The sequence below is a fragment of the Pteronotus mesoamericanus genome, unplaced genomic scaffold (genome assembly GCF_021234165.1).
Source record: "Pteronotus mesoamericanus isolate MK-2021 breed Mesoamerican mustached bat unplaced genomic scaffold, CSHL_Meso_final scaffold_21, whole genome shotgun sequence".
In the NCBI taxonomy this organism is placed as follows: Eukaryota; Metazoa; Chordata; class Mammalia; order Chiroptera; family Mormoopidae; genus Pteronotus; species Pteronotus mesoamericanus.
In genome coordinates this window covers 21474994-21497193 of record NW_026555310.1, presented here as the reverse complement: position 1 = coordinate 21497193, position 22200 = coordinate 21474994, and the positions used below count along the sequence as shown (strand labels likewise).

Sequence of the window (22200 nt, the reverse complement as noted above, 5' to 3'; positions counted from 1 at the left end):
CTAGGAAAATAAACTCATCCTATACTGAGAATCCAAACACCAGTGCTGTTCAACTCAAAGGCATTCTTAGCAAAGAAGATTTCATAGGATTTAATGCATTCCTTTTCCAGGCCTAATTGCCCCCTGTAACCACCTGATCCGGTTTAGGGCTGTACCTGCCTCTAGTATTGTTTCAGTGACCTGGTCAGGCAGGTGGAACAAAGCAGCCAAGATATAAGGAGATTTTTTTCAGATAGAATGAAGACTCCATACCTGACAAAGCTGAGGGGTAACAGTCTTTTGCCCCATCTCCATGTCCCCCCACTCCTTCCCTGATGGCCTCTATGCAACTGGGCCTGTCTTAGGTTGCCCCTGCCATCGAGAGGTCTTACCCGTTGTTGACTAACCAGCCATCCTGCGGGGCCAAGCAGGGTGATGTGAGGGAGGTAGTGGCTGCACCTCTACCAGGGGGACAGGTTTTGTCTCCTCTGGCCTGTTTTCCCAAGGCCGCCTTGCTCAGCTCCAGCCTTTGGGCCTTCTGGCATGTTGGCAAGGCTGCAGTCTCTGAAACCAGGCAGGACAGTTCCCAAGAGCTCCCATGTATTTTTCTTAAAATATGGAACACTTCACAAATTTGCATTGTTATCCTTGTGCAGAGGTCATGTTAATCTTCTCTGTATCATTCCAATTTTAGTATATGTATGTGCTGCCGAAGTGATCACGCTCATGCATTTTATTAAGCTGTAACTAAAAAGAGAAGCATAATGTGATAGTTCATTTTTGAGTATTAAGCTGTGTGACTTGGACTAAAACCATTTCACCTTTCGGGGGCCTCAGCGTAATGTGGTGGAAGAGGATGGTCTTTGAATCCTCATCCCAGTCATTTGAAACCTTTGGCATATTTAAAAACTATAAAATAATGACATTACTATGTACCTTGGAAAACAGAATTACAGAATTTTGCTACTACATCACTACTTCACTACTATACTACTAATGCTAATTTTATTACTAATACTACGTTACTACTAATAGAATATCCTGAGAATTAAGTGTATAAAATTATATATAGCATGTTTTAGTGTTACATGGATCCATCTCTCACCTCTAACTCCTCCCAGCCCCTCCCCGCATTTATAGTTGGAAAATTTGATCTGAAAGATTTGTAAGCTACTAAAATTTAGTAAACCTGACATGTAATTTTTTTGTACTAGGTATAATACTAATTGTTAACAACAGTGGTTTGTGCACCTAATTGTAGCAGAAGGTAGGCATGGGAAAATGTAGGAGGGAAGGCTTCATATAGGAGGGCACCTGAGCTGAGCTTTGAAGGAAAGTTATCAGAAAGTACAAATAAAAGTATTTCATAAAGTTAGACTGAGTATTTTGGGCGAACATAAAGGAAGTTAAGTTGATTTTTGAGAAGAAGAGTGGTTATATAAGAAGGTTTTGTGCCTCATTAAGGAGATGGTATTATGTAGGACATAATTGGAAGCCCTTGAATGTTTTTAAGTAGGTGAGTTATAGTGTATATTTTTTAGAGTAGGGGCCGGAGTAAGCAGCCATAGATAGGTTGAAGAAAATACTTTGAATTAGGGGATAAGTGATCACTTAGGACATTGCTTTTGAAACTAGTGGTTATCATACACTATCGGATGCTAAGTTAATATAGGGGGTGGAAACCATTATGGATTAAATAGATGAATTAAAATTGTATGTGAGCTCTGATTGGTGTGGCTCAGTGGATTGGGCTTCACTCTGAAAACCAAAAGATTTGATTCCCAGTCAGGGCACGTGCTTGGGTTGTGGACCAGGTCCCCAGTTTGAGGGCATGTGAGAGGCAACCAGTCCGTTTCTCTCACACATTGATGTTTCTTTCCTTCTCTTTCTCCCTTTCTTCCCCTCTTTCTAAAAATAAATAAAATAAAATAAAATAAAATGGAATGTGATAGATCATAGAGCTTTGCAAGTAATAAGGTAAGTATTGTTTTGTGAAGCTTGTTTTAATTTTAATAATTAAATTATTTATTGATTTTTAGAGAGTTAGGAAGGGAGAGAGAGAAACACCTACCTGTTGTTCCACCCATTTATGCACTCATTGGTTGATTCTGGTATGTGCCCTGATCTGGGATCGAACCCACAACCCTAGTGCGTTGGGAATTGAAACATCCGGTCAGGGTTCTTTTACCTTTATATAAAATATCTGTGTACTGAATTAGGTGGTAAATAGATACCTTTCTATTTATTCTGTTAACAAATATTTGAGAAAGAATTAATCTAGGATAGGCTGTTCGTCTAGGCAAGAGGTGTTGAGATCCTAGTTAGGACAGTGGCCTTGGAGACGGAAAACAAGGGTCAGGTTTGGCATATCAGAAAATAAATGTGCAGGACTTATTAATTGCTTGTAGATGAGGAAAGAGAGGAGCTTAAGATTTTTTTTCTTTTGAGTGACAAGGGTAGGGCAGTAATAGAAGATCTATACTTAAGGAATCACGTTATATATCTCATGATTTGTCTTGTAAGGAGTTATTTTACTCTTTGATATAACAAATGGGTTATAAATAGATAAATTTCTGTCACTTAAAATTTGTAAGGTACAACAAACATTTAGAAAAATGCATGAAACATAATCTGTAGTAGAACCAAAATACCTTTGTAACCCAGACCCAGGGAAAGAAATAAAGTAGTACAAGTAGCCCAGAATATTATCTCCATTTTTCTTCCTGGTCCTAACCTCTCCCTCCCTCTAGTGGTTATCACAGTAGCAATTACAGTTTTTTTTTAATGAACAAAATAGAACATTTTGAATTAGTCTTTTTTTTGCAAGTCCGTATTCTGATAATATACCAAGTACATGAATTTCCTTTAAAAAGGAATTGAAATTTCTTTTCACATTAAATAATTTAGTTTTACTAAAAGGATGTTTACAGTGTTAAAACTTTGAATAGAAAAAATTCCTATCTATATTTCATTTTAAAATTACCTGATTTTTTTTTTTATTTCCCTCTACTTCTCCCATATGTATTTTACATAGTTATAATCACACCATGGGTAGTTTTGTATTCCTTTTTTTATATAGCCTTTTGTAACCATTTTTCCATGTTTGTATGATATTGATTATAGTTTTTTGATAGCTGCAAGCATAGTATTTGGTCATGTTAACATTATGTGACAATTATTTTTAAATGAGGTTTTAAAAAAACTGTGGAGTAAAAAGAAGAAAATTAGGCCATATTCTATCTAAACCTGTTGATTTTGCTTAAAAAATATAAATGATGTATGCCCTTAATAAAATACTTTATAACACATACAAGAATATGAATGAAAAATGAAAAGTCTAACTTTGTCAACTCCAAGTCATTTTGCAAATGGTTTCCTTTGAACTTCTAAAATAATAGCAAATTATGAATTTACCAGGGCACATATCAAAGTATATTTATAAATATCTATAAATATATTTCTTTTATATGCATAACTAAGTTACTCTGTATCTTTTTAATACGAGTGTATCTTAGACATCTTCCCATGTTAGTGTATGTAATCTGTCCTATATTTTTAAAGCATCCTTGAATTGTTTCTGTTTTTTGGATATTAAGAAGTCTTGCAGTGAACTGCTTTTATACATATATATTTGGAAATTTTTAAAAGTATATCCAAAGAATAAATTCTTATGAATAGAATTAAAAGGTTAAAAACTGTTTGTGTCAGGGTTGTACAGAGAAATAGAATTTCTCATATATTATTTATTTCAAGGACTTGGCTCTTGCAACCGTGGAGGCTAGTGGGTTTGAAATTTGTAGGGTAGGCTGATAATCTAGAAACTCTGATACAGAAGTAGATAAAACTTTAACAGGAGTTGTAGACTTGACGTACACACACATTAATTTGCAATGATTGCAGCACAAGGCAGACTGAGATATAATAGCTATCAGAAAGTTATATAGAAATACTGGTTGTCGAATAATTAATACTTCTGAATCAAGGAAGCCAATGTTATAGAAATTAAGGGCAAAACTAAACAGCCTAATTGCTATTTGTTTAACTAGAATTAAAATTAAAGACACATTAGGCAAAATTGTATTCAAAAGTTCTTTTATGTTAAAACAAATAATTTCTTTTAATTGGTATTTAATTAATTTCACGTTATCTTTTACTCAGTTCTCTGAAGGTATGTAATTGTTTTTCCCCCCATTTTTTTCTTTTTTGGGCAGCTCTTCACTGATGGAATCACAAACAAACTTATTGGCTGTTATGTGGGCAATACAATGGAGGATGTTGTCCTGGTGCGGATTTATGGCAATAAGACTGAGTTGTTAGTCGATCGAGATGAGGAAGTGAAGAGTTTCCGAGTGTTACAGGCTCATGGCTGTGCACCACAACTCTACTGTACTTTCAATAATGGACTGTGCTATGAATTTATACAGGGAGAAGCATTGGATCCAAAGCATGTCCGCAACCCTGCCATTTTCAGGTATGTTTCTTTCTCTCAATTTTTCCTTTTTCAAAACAAGTGTTAAGCACACTAAGAAAATATATTTTAAAATTGTGTTTTCTTTGAACAACCATTTGTTTAACCTAGAAACTTTCTTTAGTTAGGGTTTTCTTTGATAAACATTTTCTTTCTTTTCATTCTGATTGTTGACTCTGCCAAAGAAAGGACTACAAGAGGTTTTGGATTAGTTTGCTCCAGAAGAACAAGGCTACCACTTAATTTTTTGAAGCAACACTTAAAGCATTTAACATTTATTACCAGTTTGGGTTTAATTAGATGTCACATTTTAAGCCATTGTTTTTAAGTCAGCCTATTGATAAAATGCAGCCAACAATCTGGACTGATGAATCACAGCTTCAGTAAGTGTTGATTACACCTTAGACCAAAATCCACAGTGCTCTCTGCTTGGCTCATTCAGGCACTATCTACTTGCTTGAATTATAACAAAGTATCTACTTTAAATATAAAAGATGTTGGAATACATGTTTATGTTTGATCTAGTTTAGGGGAGGAAAAAGAATTCAGGTAGTTCTTGCTTTCCTAGTAATTTACAGTTTGTGATAGACAGTAATCTTAGGGAGGGGGCAGTGAAATGGTATACATGGGTGAAAAGCTTTTCAAAAAAGTACAGATAATTTATTGTAGTATACTGGGGAAATCAGGCGGTGTTTCACTGAGATCACATTTCAACTGTGCTTTAAAGGATGAGGCAGAGCAAAGAGGAAGATGAGGGAATGGGATGATAGTTAAAGGCCAGTTGTACCAACTTAATGCTTACCTAGTAATTCAATTTATGAAAGTTATGATCTGTTTTATTTGAACTCTTCTGTAACAATCAGGTATTGCAGAGACTTTCAAAAAATTTTTAAAAATTTCAAAGGTTTAGGAATTTTCTCATCAGGTGTCTCTCTAAATCTTGCCTCTTCCTGGGAATCCTGACTGAAGTGTAATAAAAAAACACCCAGCAGCAGACATAGTGGGAGAAGGGTGGTTTCAAGTGAATTGTTGCACATTTTCTTTTCTTTATTTTCTTTTTTTGAATCTTCACCTGAGGATATGTTTATTGATTTCAGAGAGAAACATTCATCTTAGAGAAAAACATTGATTGGTTGCCTCCCATATCCTCCTGATCAGGGATTGAATCACAGCCTTTTGGTGTATGGGACCATGCTCCAACTAACTGAGCCACCTGGCCAGGGCAGTTGCATATTTTTAAGAACTGTAACTAAAAAACCTGACTTCGAGTGCTAAAGGCATTGTAGTGAAACTGGTTCATTGTGGATTGCAAGCAGAATTGGTAATGTTCTCTTTTGGAAATCAGTAAGGCAATAGGTAGTCACTTAAAAATGTTAAATGTTATGTTTCTGTCATGACAACTCATACTTAGATATAATTAAGGTATACCAGCATTAATAAGTATTATGCCACTATTTAAATGATAATATTGAATATTGTCTAAAACATGCATAGCTAATAAGAAAAAAATCAGCTTGATAAGTGACCTATAGCTACAGTCAGACAATAATTTGCTCATGTGGAAACTCAAAGGGAGTATGAGTAAAAATGAAATAAACTCTATTGGGATTAGATTAAGGGATTATTTTTCAATTTTAAAAAATTCCTGTTATTGCTTTAATGCTCTTAAATATATAAGAGTTTCCAGGAAGGGACGCCGTTAGTAGGTGTTTGAGGAATTCACTGAAGCTTTAAGATTTTCAAACATTTAGCTTTATTGAGTATAGAATTTTAAAATAGCATTTGCCTTGATGTTAGTTCAGTAAAATCTTATTTATTTAGACTAGGTAGAAGACTAATATATGATAGAAATCTTTAAGTAATTTTTCATTACCTTCTTGTATATATAAAACAAAAATCAGTGGTTTATTAAATAATGCCGTTACCTTAATGAAGAGATTTTTTGATAGTTTTTCCTGTTGTATATAAAATTTACTAATAGAAAACAATTGATTGTTTTAATGAAAACTTTTTAAGACCTATATTCTTTTTTATGATTTTATTAACATTTTTTAACTGGGTTAAAATACATGTAACAATTTATTATTTTGGTTATTTTTTAAGTATACAGTTTATATAGTATTATATAGTATATAGTGTATATATATACAGGTGTTAGCAAAAGTAGGTTTAAGTTGTAATACAAGTAAATAATATAATAATTAATAAAGAATAAAGAATAAATTGTTTTATGTACTCACAGCTATAAACCTACTTTTGCCAAACCCTGTAATGTGTAGTATATGATGTTAAGTACACATTGTACAACCAGTCTTCATAGTTCATTTCATCTTGCAAATCTAACCTCTTATCCAACCTCTTATGGTTGGATAAATTTAACTGCTTTAGGTACCTCATGTTAGTGGATGCATACTTTTGTTTTTTGTGACTGACTTATTTCACTTAGCATAATGCCTTCAGGGTTCATTCCTGTTGCAGCATATGTCAGAATTTCTTTTGTTTTTAAGACTGACTAATACCCAATTTTATGTATATGTCATATTTTTCTTATTCATTCATGGATGGAGATTTGGGTTGCTTCCACGTTTTGACTATTGTGAATAATACTGTTATGAACACAGGTGTGCAAATATTTTTGAGACCCTGCTTTCAGTTCTTTTGGGGATATAACCAGAAGTGGAATTACCGTATCATATGGTAATTTTATTTTTAATTTTTTGAGGAATTGTCATACTTTTTTCCATAGCTGTTGCAGCGTTTTACATTTCCACCAATAGTGCACAAGGGTTCCAATTTCTCCCAATCATTGACAACACCTAATAGTTTTGGTTTTTATTTTATTTTATTTTTGATATTAGCCATCCTAATAGTGTGAGGTAGTATCCCATTGTGGGTAATTGCCTTTATGTTACCAATTCCATCAACAGGCTTATTAGCACAATAGTTATTTTTTTCAGAGAGTCAAAAATGCAGAGAGTTAAATGCAGACTTTTTGCTCTGGCTGGTGTGGCTCAGTGGATTGGGCGCCAGCCTGTAAACCAAGGGATCACTGGTTTGATTCCTAGCACATGCCTGGGTTGTGGTCCAGATCCCCAGTTGGGGGCGTGCAAGAAACATCCTATCAGTGTATCTCTTGCACATTGATGTTTCTTTCCCTTCCCCTCTCTCTAAAAGTAAATAAATAATATCTTTAAAAAAAAGTTAAATGCAGATTTCCAACTCTGGGAGGTTAGTACCACTAATCCCTATGTTCAAGGGTCAGTTATATAATGCAGTTAAGTTTTTTGGAGTCAAAGTTGTATGTGGATTTTCTGTTGCGCAGGGGAGTCGGTGGCACCCCGAATCCCTGTGTTGTTGAAGGGTCAACTGTAAACAAGAGTTAAGTTCTTATGGCATGTTTTTGGTCACAGAAACATTACCAATCTTCTAAATGATGACCCAAAAACACTTCTAGTATTAAGAACTGAAATAAATGTGAACTATACATACATTTAAGAAGGATTGATAAAAACTAGTAAGAAAATTATTTTCCAACCTAGTTATTCCAATTTCGGGTTGCAAGTGTCCTGAGCCTATATTGGAAAGGCGGAAACCCACCCTGGACAGAATACCATTTCAACACAGGGTGCACTTTCACACCTCCCAACACTCAGACTGGGGCCATTTAGACCGGGCATTTCACCTAATGTGCGTATCGTAGGTGGGAGGAAACTGGAGTACTTCGAGAAAACCCATGCAGACATGGGAAGAACGTACAAGCTCCACACAGACAGTGGCCCTGGCTGCAAATTGTTTTTTTCTCATCAACACTGAATGAAATTACATTATTTGAAAACCTCCTTTATTGTGCTGCTTTGATAACTGTAGCTTTGTAATAAGTTTTGAAATCAGGAAGTGTGAGACCCCCCCAACTTTATTCTTGTTTTTCAAGGTTGTTGTAGCTATCCACGGTTCCTTAAGATTCTGTTTGAATTTTAGGATGGACTTTCCTATCTGTGCAGAAAACACTAATGGGGTTTTTATGCCAAGTGCGTTGGATCTGTTGATCACTTTGAGTAGTATTGACATCTTCAATCCATGAACATGTGATATCTTTCCATTTATTCATGTAATTTAATTTTTTTCAGGTACATTTTGTAGTTTTCAGTGTACAGAGTCGTTCATCCCTTGGTTAAGGTCATTCTTAAGTATTTTACTATTTTTGATGCTGTTGTAAATAGAATTGTTCTCTTACTTTCCTTTTTGGATTGTTTGCTGTTAATACAGAACTGCAGCTGACTTTTATGAATTGCTTTTGTGTTCTGCAACTTTATTGACTTCATTTATTAATAAATACTATTAATTTTCTTAACAAAGCCATTCTTTACAAATTGTTTTGATCAAGCCCAATTTATCCAAGATTTTAGGTGAGTATGGAACTTGTAATTAGAACTTACTTTTTAAAATCTCTCAGCAAAGCCTAGTTTTTTAGTATGTAGGTGCTGTGATTGCAATTGAATTGTATTTGTTATTTCCATGAAGATATTTGTACTTATAAATAGATTTACATCCTCATTAATTTTTCTCCAGAAAAGATAGACCAGGTAGTTCTAAGACCTGTAGAAGTTGCTTGAATTCTGTACTTTGAGAAGAGGCTTCCACTGGATGTGTCTGTCTCGTAAAAAAAAACAGGCAGGATTTCAAATGGTCACTTTCTTTTTGTATAGCATTAATTTTGTTATAACTGTTACTTTATGAGATTAAAAAATCCAAGATAGATTTTAATCCACCTGACAATAAACCTAATACAGTAGTGGGTGAATCCCTTGGTCTTATAGTAAATTTCTAAATGTACTTTGAGTTTGTTGCTAAGATAATGACTCTAATTCATCAAATACCTGTTAAGTACCTCTTCTAAGTGCTGAGTGCTAGAATAGATGGAAAAATAAGGCATGGTCTTTGTTCTTTGTAGAGTAACTTAGTGGAAGTTTTTATCAATAGTATTGACAAAGCAGTCTCAACTATTATTATTACTATTGTTATTCTATTTTGAATTTTATAGGAAAATGCTAATGTAAAACAAGTAACACTCAATATATTTTTACCTATTAAACATAATATAGTCATATAATATTAATTTTGCCCCTTATATAAATACTTTAACAGTACACCTATGCATAGGGCAAATATATCTATAATTTACTTTAGAAGATTATAATTAGCTCTTAAGTTTTATAGAGGTTTTTTGTAAAATTTCATATAAAAGTAATTCTCACTTTTCCTCTGTAATATCAAATTTGTTAAAAGGGAAATTTATATTTGATAAACTTTATAAAAATATCATTTGGAAAATTTGCTTGTTAATCCATAGCTTATGTTCACTTAATAATTTTATTATAACTAGTAGGAAATTGGTGTGAAGTGGGAAATTAGTTTACAGGATCTTTGTATAGGAATAAGAATGTTAATGTTGTCATCAGTTAAATTTTATGTAATTTTTTTTCCTAATACTCATTGGCATATAATTTTAGATTTGAAGGAGAACTTAAAGATTACAAAATAAAACTGTAATTTTTTTGTAAGAAAACTGAAACTTAGAGAAATTAAGTAATTTGGCTTTAGTTCAGGTTAAAAATGCAATGGCAAAGTCAGAATGAAAACCCAACTAATTCTGTACAGCGTTATAGTGGCATTCTGTATAGGGTATTCTGTAGTGGAAAGGGCTTGGCTTTGCCTCACGTAATGAGTTCAAATTGCTCCAGTTATCCACTTTTGTGCCAGAAAAGTTAAGGCACTCAAAAGTTGTATGTGTTTTCTCTTTTAATCTCTATTTCTATTCAACAGATTCCATTAATCTATATAAGAGCCCTTGGAATTGTGGCCATATATATTATTCATTTTGAAGTGTTTACCATAGAATTGTCACCCCAGTCACTCCTAGCTAAATAACTTAGACAATTTCTGAGACTACATTTTATGTTTTGTATATCAGGGTTTCATATAAACTCTGGGGTAAAACAATGAAAATTGACATTATTTTTACCATAATTTGCTGTTTAATGCGCACTTTCTGGCCCAAATTTTTGAGGGAAAAATAAGGATGCTCATTAGACATTGGTAGTACCTGAAATACCCTGTATCTGTTCTTGTGTTTTGTAATTATTTGTTACATAAAATTTCTTGTACCATAATATGTTCAAAAGTAAGTGCTAAAATTCCATTATAATACAGAAACAAGTATCTGAATATAAATAAAAAATTGAATTAAAAAACGAAAACAACAGATTTTTTTCCCTGGAAGTTTGGGCCAAAAACATGGGTATGCATTATACATGGGAGCACATGATACATAGCAAAAAAATGCGGTATTTATTTTGAAATCAGTAAATAAAATTGATTGATGTTAAATACCTGTTTTACTATGTGACTTCTCCTGAATCACAAGATCACCAGTTTCCCTTGTTGAGTAAACATTCCTAGGATATAATGTTCTGTTGACATAGATTGCCTTTGTGTTTTATGTAACACGGATCATACCTTTCTTATCACCTCTTGTCCCAACTCCATAACGTTTTAAACCCGTTCTTACTGGCTTAAAATATATATGTGTGTATCACACACGTACACATATGTATATATACAAATGTGTTTATGTATGTATGTGTATTTGCCCTCTCCTTTGTTTTGGCTTTATCATCACCTTGCTCTTTCCTGAAGTTTCCTGTTCCTTAAAGTATCATACATTAATTTGGGTCTATGCATATATGAAAGTTTGGCATAAAAATAGATTTTTTTATGCCAAACTTTCAACCAAAGTCAGAGCTTCAGTGAAAGTTCTGGAATCAAGTCCTTTTGGCCTATCTTGGATAATGTGCCCTGAATCAGTTATTATGGCCTGAAGGATGGAGTGTCCTGGGCAAGTGTGTGTCATATTTTATTCCTACTGAAGTTACTGTTGCAGGTAGGACAGGGAGTCAAAATTGAGATAAATAAATGCTGTATGAATCACATGAACTAAAAATGAAGGGGATGGAAGTTCCTCCAGAGGAAAATCGGAACTCTTGTTACTAGAAACTACGTCGATAGGAATATTCACTATAGTATAAAACTATGATAAAATTAGAGAATGTAATAATAAGTTGTGAGATTCCCTGTGTACCTTAGATGGAGTGGTTCTCGAATATTTTTATGTATTGAAGTCATCTGGGAAGCTTTTAAATATCTTGATGCTCAGACCAATCAAATCACAGATTCTGGGGGGTAGTACCCAGGGCTCTGCATTTTTTCTTCAAAGTTCCAGAATTTGGTTTCAGTACATAGCCAAGCTGAAGAGCATTATATTAGTGCCTTCAAACTTTAGAGTGGATTAGGATCACCTAGAGAGCTTGTTTCAAATAGAGGAATGCTGGGGCCTGCCCCGGAGATTGTGATGGAGTGGATCTGAGGTGCGACCTCAGCCTTTCATACATGGTGCTGTTTGTAAGTCCTAGAACTAATTTGAGGAGCATTATATTAGATTGTTAGCATCTTGAAAATTTACCAGTTTTAAGTTAATTCATTTTGTGGATTACTGTTAAGTCATTTTTCCACCTATTGGTCTGTAGGTGATTTGGTAATTTATTTCTTGTTTCTTTTGGTGTGCTTATTCCTCTATCAGCATTTGCTCTGTTGGGTTCTACAGAGACAAACATAGTATGAGCACAAGTATATGCAACTCCAAGTTATTTTGAGAGTGCATCAAGAAGATTGATTCTTGTATCATAAAATCCTAATGTCTGTTCAGAGCATTTGTGTTTAACACAGTTATAGAAATTAACTCATAGAATCCATTTATCTCCCTGGTTACCTTTTTACATTATTCCCTTTTTGCCCTTTAACCTTTTAAAAATCCCAAAATTAAAATGACTTAGTGTAATTTAAATATATCTCTGATTAATGTCTAACATGTGCCTTGAAATACATTACTGTGTGCTCTTCTGCTGATCCTAAACATTGTGTAATCAAAATAGGCCACCTAATTTCAGTCATTCAGCCCTTTTTGGACACAATATTTAATTGCCAAATCTTCCTTCTGACACTTAAAGCAGTCGTTTTCTTCTCCTTGTGAGGTGACTGGCCAAATTATTTTGACTTACACATTTATAGTAAAGATGAAATTGTGTTATAAAAAATACACACTAGTCATTTCAGTTTACCCATGGCTAGACAATGAATTGTATGATGTTTAACCTTTTCTTTTTATGCTGTTTTGTTTTTAAACAGGCTAATAGCGCGCCAGCTTGCTAAAATTCATGCTATCCATGCACACAATGGCTGGATTCCCAAATCAAACCTATGGCTCAAGATGGGGAAATATTTCTCTCTCATTCCCACAGGATTTGCAGATGAAGATCTTAATAAAAGGTAAAATGACTTCTACGTTTGAAACGATGTTTCACATTGCTTTATTCTAAATATTGGGTTATTTAAACGGGGTTATTAAATGAAGTTTCTGTATATAAAATCTGGTTTGGTTTATCTCTTTGTATTTAAATAAAATAATCATTGATTCATTTGACTCTCAGCTGTTGCTATAGAAATAAAGTCTCTCTCTCTCTTCCCCCAGATGAGCACCCCCCAAAGACGACCTCTACAAAAGCAGGGGGTATGGGAGTGGGTAGACGTGAAGGGCCAAGAAATAAATATAGAACATTTATTTGCAAGTAAATGAAATAGAAAGGTCGCTATAAATGGGTGTTTTTGTATAGTATGAGTTGGCCATTGAGACCTCTAAAAAAATCCTTTTAGTTCAAAGCTGTTTTAAATAGACCTAGATAGAGGTCTACATTGGGGTAGGATACTAATATCAGAGTATGAAGAAGTTTGTTTTGTCTTCGTTTACTAACTACTGAAGTGCCATGTACTGGGGTTGAAAATTCGTTTACTAGGGTCTTACTCAGATTTTGTTAGAGTGATTCCCCAGGTTCAAACTGACTTTAGTATTTCATTATTTTCTATATTATTTTTCTATGTCAAACAATTTGTAAGTCAGTTTTTAGAATCTGTATTAATACAAAATTGGAATTTTATTTTGTTCCTTGTATCTAAAATGTGCATGAAAACTTCACCTTTTGTATTTAGGAAGCCTTTGTTTTAAGAACAAACAAACAAACGTGGGATTTACAGATTTTTTTTTCTTTTTAAAAAAAATTTATTAGGGAAAAATAACTTTATTGTTTTGTTGAGTATGATTGTTTCAACGATTAGTTTGAGTCACTCTGTGTAACTGTTTATGTCTGCAGGTATTTCATTAAACTTTTAATTTGATAGGATATTATACCCCTTTAATTGGGAAATGTCTTCAAGTGTGTCCAGTGTGCTGAGGAAGTGACAGCATAAAAACAGGAAGTTCTCTTTGGAAGTAGCTATTTTATTGAAAGATTTTTGGGGAAGACCACTTACAAATAACGAAGTAGGTAGCAGTGGTGAATGCAAGATTTCCTTGATTTTTAAAATAAGAGCAGAGTTGAGAGGCGGTAAATAGCATTGTATAGTTTCAGAGCAGAAGACTGGAGCCATATAGCCTGGGGATCAAATCTCAGATCTGCCAGCTAACATTTCTGTTTTTTTATTTTATTTTTCATTATTTTTTAAGGTTTTTTTATCGTTCAATTACAGTTGTTCCTGGACATTTTTCTCCTTTTACTCTCCCCTGCCCTGCTTACTCTCCCTCTCCCACATTCAGTGTGTCCCCCCTCCATCATGTTCATAATCCTTTGAATTCTACTTCGATTTAACTCTGTACATGTAAACTAGATTTTTGAACAATTACACCATTTTATTTTAATATTTTTAAAGATTTTATTTATTTAGTTTTAGAGAGAGGGGAAGGAGAAAGAGAGGAAGAGAAGCATTGGTGCGTAATTGTCTCTCATGTGTCCCGTACTGGGGACCTGGCCCACAACCAAGACATGTGCCGTGACTGAGAATTGAACTGGTGACCCTTTGGTTCATAGGCCCAGCACTCAATCCACTGAGCCACACTAGCCAGAGCTCATTTTAAAAAGAACCTATAAGGATTACTTTTGGAAGCTGCCGTGTAGATGAGAATGCAGTAGTGAGAAAAATATAGGCCACCTGAATAGGCAAATTTATTAAAGTAAATTCAGTGTAGAGAATCATTATTATATTGTAAAGTGGAAAAGTAATGAGTAACTTGAAAGACTAGAGAAGGAATGAAAAGAACTTGGCTTAAAGTATAAAAGAAAGAAGAGAAAGACTACACTAACAATAGTTTTGTAAGCCTGATGGCATTATTGAGGAAATTTGTGCCTAATAATTTCAAAGTGACTTTGAAATGTATTTGACCTTAACAGTAAGTAGACATGATTTCTTTGATGTTCTTAATGGTGTTTTGATCTTTGTATCAAATTTAAATCAAATGCAAGGATTAAAACATGTGTAATGGTTTTAAATATATTTTTATCAAATTAATACAAATATAGCATAATAAATAGTACAGAAGAGCATAGGGTAAACAGCTATGATCTCCAAGCAGCTTGCCACACTACCTCTCACCCTCCCCAGTCTGACTACTCTGAGGCAATTTCTGTGGTAGATAATATTAAAATTCTATGATATGCTTGTCATATGATAATAAAATGATTATATGATTAACATGTAATGAATCGATATAGCAATAGTATGTAATATCTAACACCTTGAAATGTGAATTTAGCTGATTAATATTGTATTTACCCTTCCAAATGTGAAATATATGTTTTAGTTCTTTAATGGACTGTCTATGTAACTTCAAGTAATATACTTAAACCTTTCTTTATTAGACTCTTTTTGTCTTGGTTTCCCCATCTATAAAATGGAGATAAATGTAAAAAATTTAGAATACTGCTTATAGTTAGCTATTAGCTCTATATATTACTTTTTCCTTCAATTTTGTAGCAATACATATTTTACCTTTCTGCTCTACATTTTAACTATTGCTCAGTTTCTTTTTATTCATGTTCTTTATAACGGTTTTTCTTTATTCTAGCTTTTGGAATAATGGGCTTGTTTTAATTAAGAACTTTTTGCAATTGAGTGGAAAGAACTTCTTAACTTAGATACTAACCCTTAATCAAACTTGGAAAAAAATGTCATTGATCTAAAGATATAAATCTTTTTTTTTTTTTAAACAAAAAGGTTCCTAAGGGATATCCCAAGCTCTCAGATTCTTCAAGAAGAGATGACTTGGATGAAAGATATTCTTTCCAACCTGGGCTCACCTGTTGTGCTTTGCCATAATGACCTACTGTGTAAGAATATTATCTACAATGAGAAACAAGGTAGGTATTTGGCCTTAGCAGTAAGTAGACATGATTTCTTTGATGTTCTTAATGGTCTTTTGCTCTTTCTATCAAATTTAAATCAAATGCAAGGATTAAAAACATGCATAAAGTCTTTAAATTTCTTTTTTAGATTATTAAGCCATGGTAACTAATAAACTAGGAATGTGTATTCTCTATATATTCGTATAAATGCTTCTTAGAATTGGTTTAATAGAAACAAATTGGTTCTTGTTAAGCAAGTTTTAAATGAAAAATGATAAAAATGACTTTGTTTATAAGTATAACTGTAAAACCTATTTGATAATTCATGGTTTGAAAATACACCTGCTTGTAATGGGGGTTATTGAAAAACCATTTGATTTTCTACTGCTTTATAAATATAGAAACTTTTTCAGTGTTAGAAAGGACAACAGTATTAGAAGCAAATATGTCTCCAGGTTTTCTCTTACCTGTTTATTACACTTTTTTTTTTTAGGTAGTTCAGTGCTAAGGAGAGAGCCACAGATGGAGGGAATGTTATTTGTAGTTGCTAAAATTTATATCTACTAGAGTAATAATCAAGAAGATCTGGTAAATAGTTTTAATGTATTTTGAGGTAGACAGTGAAACTTTCTGGTGAAATGTTTTCTGTGATTGTTTATGTTTTTCTGTATTGAAATTCTCTAAATTTTCATATTTAAGAAACACGTGGTTGTGTTATTATTGGATAAATTAGTTTGAGGTTTGGTTGCTAAACAATAGATGTCCTTCAGTACTAAATTGAAATTTAAAAATATAGTTTTGGTTGAAGGATTAGTATTCAGAAGTCTGTTTGAAACCATGAAGCGAATGAATATTATAGGAAATCAGTTTAGGAGACAATCTGTATAGCTGGAAGATCGTTTTGAATTGAAAGTATGTTGTTGTGAAGGTACTAAAGCCAAAGAATTCTGATTAAATGGCCATAATTATATTACATTACTATTTGTGACCATTCTTAACAGATTGTAAGTCAAAACTATGCCAGTGCAAAGGTGGTTAATCTTTGTAAATTGCTTTAACTTGAAGCAAGTTTGTAACTTTGTAACTTTGTTAACTTCCTAACTTGAAGAAAACTAAATAAAGAACACTCAAGGATGGTAACCTTAGGCACCTATTTTCAAAAACAGATTTGAGTACCTTTTATATTTGATACTGTAATGTGGATTAGAGATTCTCTTATTTAAAAATATACTGAACTAACATCTTTATTTTGAATATCTGGAAGTTTTTGTGTGGAATTAATTTTTTAAAACTTTAGGAGTACCCTAAAATACTAGGTACTTGACACTGTCCTTTAATATTTTATTATTCATTTATTAAATATAATTGTCATATTATATATGTATTACATTATATACACTAGTAACCAAATCTCAATGCCATTTGTGAGACAAGAATATTACTTATGCATTAAAGCGATGTATTAGCAAGATCACAGAACACATTATTTTATATAATGGAATTTCAGGTGAGGGACTTCATCTTACATTTGAAGTGGACACTCAGCTTTATTTTTAACTGCAAGTTAATCAAAGAGTCTATTTCCTTTGGAATCTGATTTTAACTTTTCATACTTTATGTTTCTTTTGCATATTCATTTCATAGAACAAAATTATTTATAAAACTAAAATAGAAGGGACCAAAAAAATCAGATTACTTTGTCTTAGGTATTAAAAGTACATTTTTATTTTTTATTTTATCAGTTGCCTATCTAAACTGTTGATCAGTGATATGAAAAGTTCTCATATTTTCAAATAACATCTTTATGCTTCAGTATGGCTTTAGGAATTTAAGGTTGTCATTTGTTATATTGCCAAGAGTTACCTAAATCATACTTTGGTGTCTAATTATTTTCCCTACACAGATGAATAAATTTCCAAGTTTAGCAACTAAAATTATTCTGGTATATTTTTTAAAGTTTGCCCTTCTTCATAGAAGTCTGTTATATACCATTTGTTTATTGTCTTTGTAGTTACGTTTGTTATAGAGATGTGCTATTATTTTTACTTACCAGTGGTTTTACAGTGTTTGTTAGGAAGGATAGTGTGGACTCCATGGCATCCATTTAAAAAAAAATCAATTCTGTGATTAGTTGATAATCATTAAGAAAATGTGGTTGGAATCTTTTTTAGGTAAAGTGTAATACTATGAAAGTGTGGCTAGTAGCTTTTTCTGTTAATTATCTTACTCTATTTTAAAATAGGAACTAGTGGTTTTGACATAACTATATGATGTATTTGTCTTTTATAAGGAGCAAGTTCCATGCCTCAAGACTTTTTAAAAAATGTAAATTCTATAAATTTAGTAAATGTAATAGCAAACAACAACAAAAAAAATAGACTGTAGCTTAGCATTAGTGTTATACTTACAGCTGCAGTCTGAAGGAGGATAATTAAAATGAGAAATATGTATCTCAAAGTTCTTTTCCTTCTTAGTTACTTTGTATAGCACATAAAAGCCAAGTGTTAAGTCTTTCAGAAATTTTAAAATAATTTCTACATAGAATAAATGATTATGCTGCATATTATATTCACAACAAGTTTGATCACTTTTTAAATTTTTAATGTATTGGGTTGGCCAGAAGTCCATTTATTTTTTCTGTAAAATAAAACACATTTTTTTCATTTTCACCAGTAATTGATTTGGATATTTTGAGTATGCTGGCTATCTCCTGCATGGTATGATGTTGATTGTTCTCAATTACTGTCTCAGTTTGATCAATGTCAACTTCATCTGCTTTCCCCTACCATGGAGCATCGTCCAGTGAGAAGTCTCCGGCACAAAACTTCCCAAACCACTTCTGACACGGTTGATGAGTCACAGCTCCTTCATACACAGCACAAATCCCTTTTGTGTGTTTCAGTTGCGTTTTTATCTTTCTTGAAATAATAAAGCATAGTATGCCAAAAATGCATAATTTCTTCCATCTTCAATGCTAAAATGGCTACACAAAATTCACCAATTTTAATAAGTTATTTTAAAGGCATGCTGACATGACAGCTGTCACAATACAATCTAACAAAATTGTTTCGAATGAAGTTAAAGACAACTAAGTGCCACTAGAGCCATCTTATGGCAAAAAAAAACAAACGAACTTTTGTCCAATCCGGTAATTTGAGCTCAGGGCTTCACCGTTTCGTACCCACTATGAGATAACGATATATAAAAATAATAAGGTGAAAGCCGTGACATCATGAAGCTCAGTATGTTTCTGTAGTATGTTTTAGATCCCTAATATCTCAGAAGTGCAAATTCTAGTTAAACTTCATGAATTTATCCTGTATCATTTTGGCATCCCTGCATTTATTTTTCAACCATAGTAACTAAGATTTTGTTTGTAACTAAATTTAAATCTTCATGTTAACTCTTAAAAGCAGATATATTTAAACTTAGTTAAAACCAAGAGAAGTCAGAAAGCATAGATTTTTGGAACTAAGCACACTTGGGTTCAAATTTCTGCTCAATCACATGTGGAAGTAAGTGGTATTAGAAAAGTTTTTTTTTTTTTTCTTTTAAATTAAGTGATTATATTTGATTCTGTGGCAGAATCACCTAGGAAACCGGACAAAAATCCAAGACCAAATGAACAAGAATTTCTATAGATGGGCTTAAGAATCTGCATGTTTAACAGAGTTCCCTGCAGTATTAGAACTTCAATTTGCCTTATTTTCTACTTAGATAAAATCTACTTCAGATAGATGGTTCCTGACAAGACTTTTATCATGCTTACAGAGTATATAGCACTGAGGTACTTGGCAGATTTCAGTTACAGATATTTATACCATAGGGGTTGGCAAACTTTTTCTGTAAGTATCTGCATAGTACATGTTTTAGGCCTTGCATTCCATGTTATAGTCTCTGTTGCAACTGTGTAACTTTGTGATGTACCCCAAACATAGCCATATATAATACATAAATATGTGTGGTTGTGTTCCAAAAAACTTTATTTATAAAAACAGGCAGAGGGCTGGCTTGATTTGGCCTCGGCATACAGAGTTTTCCAACCCCTGTATTTTGTTTCTAAGATGCAGTTTACTAAATATATCTGAATCTGAAAGAGTGAAAATGGTTATTGTAAGCCAGAAGGTTAACTATGTCCTATAACTAGGGGAATTATGACTCATAGGAATGAAATGCCAATTCAGTTTGATTTTAAGTGCAACTTATAGTCTGTCTTAACTGTACCTTGAGTGATTAAAGTTTAAAAATACATATATGTATGTGTGTATATATGTACATATTCATATAGACATACACAGGAAGACTATGAGCACCCTGAAGTTTATAGGCATTTTCACCTGTGAATGTCATAGGAAAGGTAGCCATCACAGGAAGAAACACTGCCACCACCTCTTCTCACCATGTCAGTTGACAGGACTCAGGAGTATGGGAGAAGAGTGAGCTTCCTTTCTGAAGTTGATGGTGGCTGTCAAGATTTTTGAAAAGTTAGTTCCAGAATTTAGGTGATTTTTAAACAGCAGCTCATATTTCGCCTTCAGAGACATGACATCTTAAAAAGGTAAGAAAAGAATACTTAATGATATGGTATTAGGATTTGTTACATAATAGAAAAACCAAAAGCAGTGGTTCTTGTTTCTTAACTAAGACTTACCAGTCATCTTTTAAATTAATAATTAAAAAATTTATAGTAAATAGAACAAATTATAATGCTGCTTATTGCCTGATTTCAAATCTTATTATTTTTTAAAAGATTAAAAAAAATTTTACTTACTTTTAGAGAGGGGGAGGGGAAGGAGAAGAAGAGGGAAAGGAAACATCAGTGTGTGGTTGCCTCGTTTGCACCCCTTGACTGGGGACCTGGCCCACAACCCAGGCATGTGCCCCGACTGGGAATTGAACTGGTGACTCTTTGGTTTGCAGGCCGGTGCTCAGTCCCCTGAGCCACTCCAGCCAGGACTCAAATCTAATATTTTAATTTCAACTAATCCTTTAGCTGCTTACATGTTAGAAGTAATTGATAAAGTTTTTTAGATTGCTGCCTCATGTCTTGATGCTCTGCCATTGTTTATTGGAGGCAGTTTTCATTTTTCTCCCTCTTGCCATTTCCTCATAAAAGCTCATATACAGATTAATATATAACTTTAAGTTTCAGTAATGGCAACCATTGATTATTTTCTATGTCTGCAAAATACAAGAAACTAAGTTACAGCTATTTAAGGAAGTACAAATGGCTGGAAGAAAAGGATTTTTCCTGGGAATTATAGCATAAACCAGGTTTTTCTTTAGAGTTTTGCAGAATATAAATGGAAAACAGGTGAGTTAACATTCACCATCACTTGATTGGCTCTAAATCTTACCCATTCTGTTATTATTCATGAAAAGCGCATTGTTGTGGTTGTCTTACTGACATTTTAATAACTTACAAGAGGGTTTTTGTTTTGTTTTGTTTTTTCTTAGTTGGTTTTATCTTAAACTTTAAGTAAATACAAATTTATTTTTGTATTTGGTAACCTGTATTTTCCAGGGTGGAATTTTTATGAAGGATAGTTAAACTTTGTTTTAACTTGTATTTCAGATCATAGTTGGCGTAAAATAAAATATCCCTAAATCAGGTAATAAAAGGACTGTAAAAAGAGTTACCTAAATAGTTACTAGTTTAATGGGTTTTTTTTGTGCATATGTTTAGTCCCACTGTATGTTCATATACTTGAATATGAATGTCAAAAATGCCATTTTCTTTGTCATTTCATGCTTATTCCCCCTACACCCCATTTAAATGTGTTACCATTATGTCTCAGCATTCTCTGAAAAACCTTCATTTGTTTCACTAGCATTTTAATACTTCCTGTGTGTTAGGTATTGCTCTGTGGATTGCATGATGAAAGATGAAAGGGACCTGCTTCCCTTCCAGGAAGCCATATGCCATGTAGTGGAGGAGTCAGATTATGAAACATATATTTACATGTAGAATGATGAGTGCTTATGGTGAAGCAGAGTGAGGAATGAAGGGATAGTTTCCCAGAGCAGAATATTTCTTTTTCCTGTGTGAGAGAGAACGTTTTGCTAACATTAGTGTGATCATGGTTATGCTTTACCTAAAACGACAAGGGAAAGTAAGTTGGGAAGACTTTCAGGATTTTAACACTGGTTATTTTACTTTTTATCTTTATTCCTTTCTCCTTAACAACAGCAAAATAAAGGAATCCAACTGAATATCATGTAAATCATAGTCTTTATGAATATAATTTTTAGTTTTAACGTACTTTAAAAATTGGCTGACATTTTCAGTTCTGAGATTTGAACAGTTAATTTAGTGTGTAGATTTTATTACTGTGAAGTTATGCAAGAAATACAGTAATAAAGTGTAGCTTTTGAAAATTTAGAGTACATTTATTCAGTAGTCTTATGCTTTACCTGTTATGTGCTAGTCTGAGCTAATTAAATAATACATAGTCTTAGCCTTTAAAG

General features: G+C 33.0%; 1 protein-coding gene and 1 pseudogene across 1 annotated transcript in view; one reads left to right on the top strand and one right to left on the bottom strand.

Annotated features, from left to right (window-relative positions):
* ETNK1 (ethanolamine kinase 1) overlaps positions 1-22200 on the top strand; it is a 48763-nt gene that overhangs the window by 5761 nt on the left and 20802 nt on the right. The window contains exons 2-4 of the mRNA XM_054591331.1: positions 4191-4450; positions 12689-12829; positions 15605-15747. Coding sequence (XP_054447306.1) covers positions 4191-4450; positions 12689-12829; positions 15605-15747 — 544 coding nt within the window. The remainder of the gene's footprint in view (positions 1-4190; positions 4451-12688; positions 12830-15604; positions 15748-22200) is intronic.
* LOC129085155 (uncharacterized) lies at positions 590-703 on the bottom strand (annotated as a pseudogene).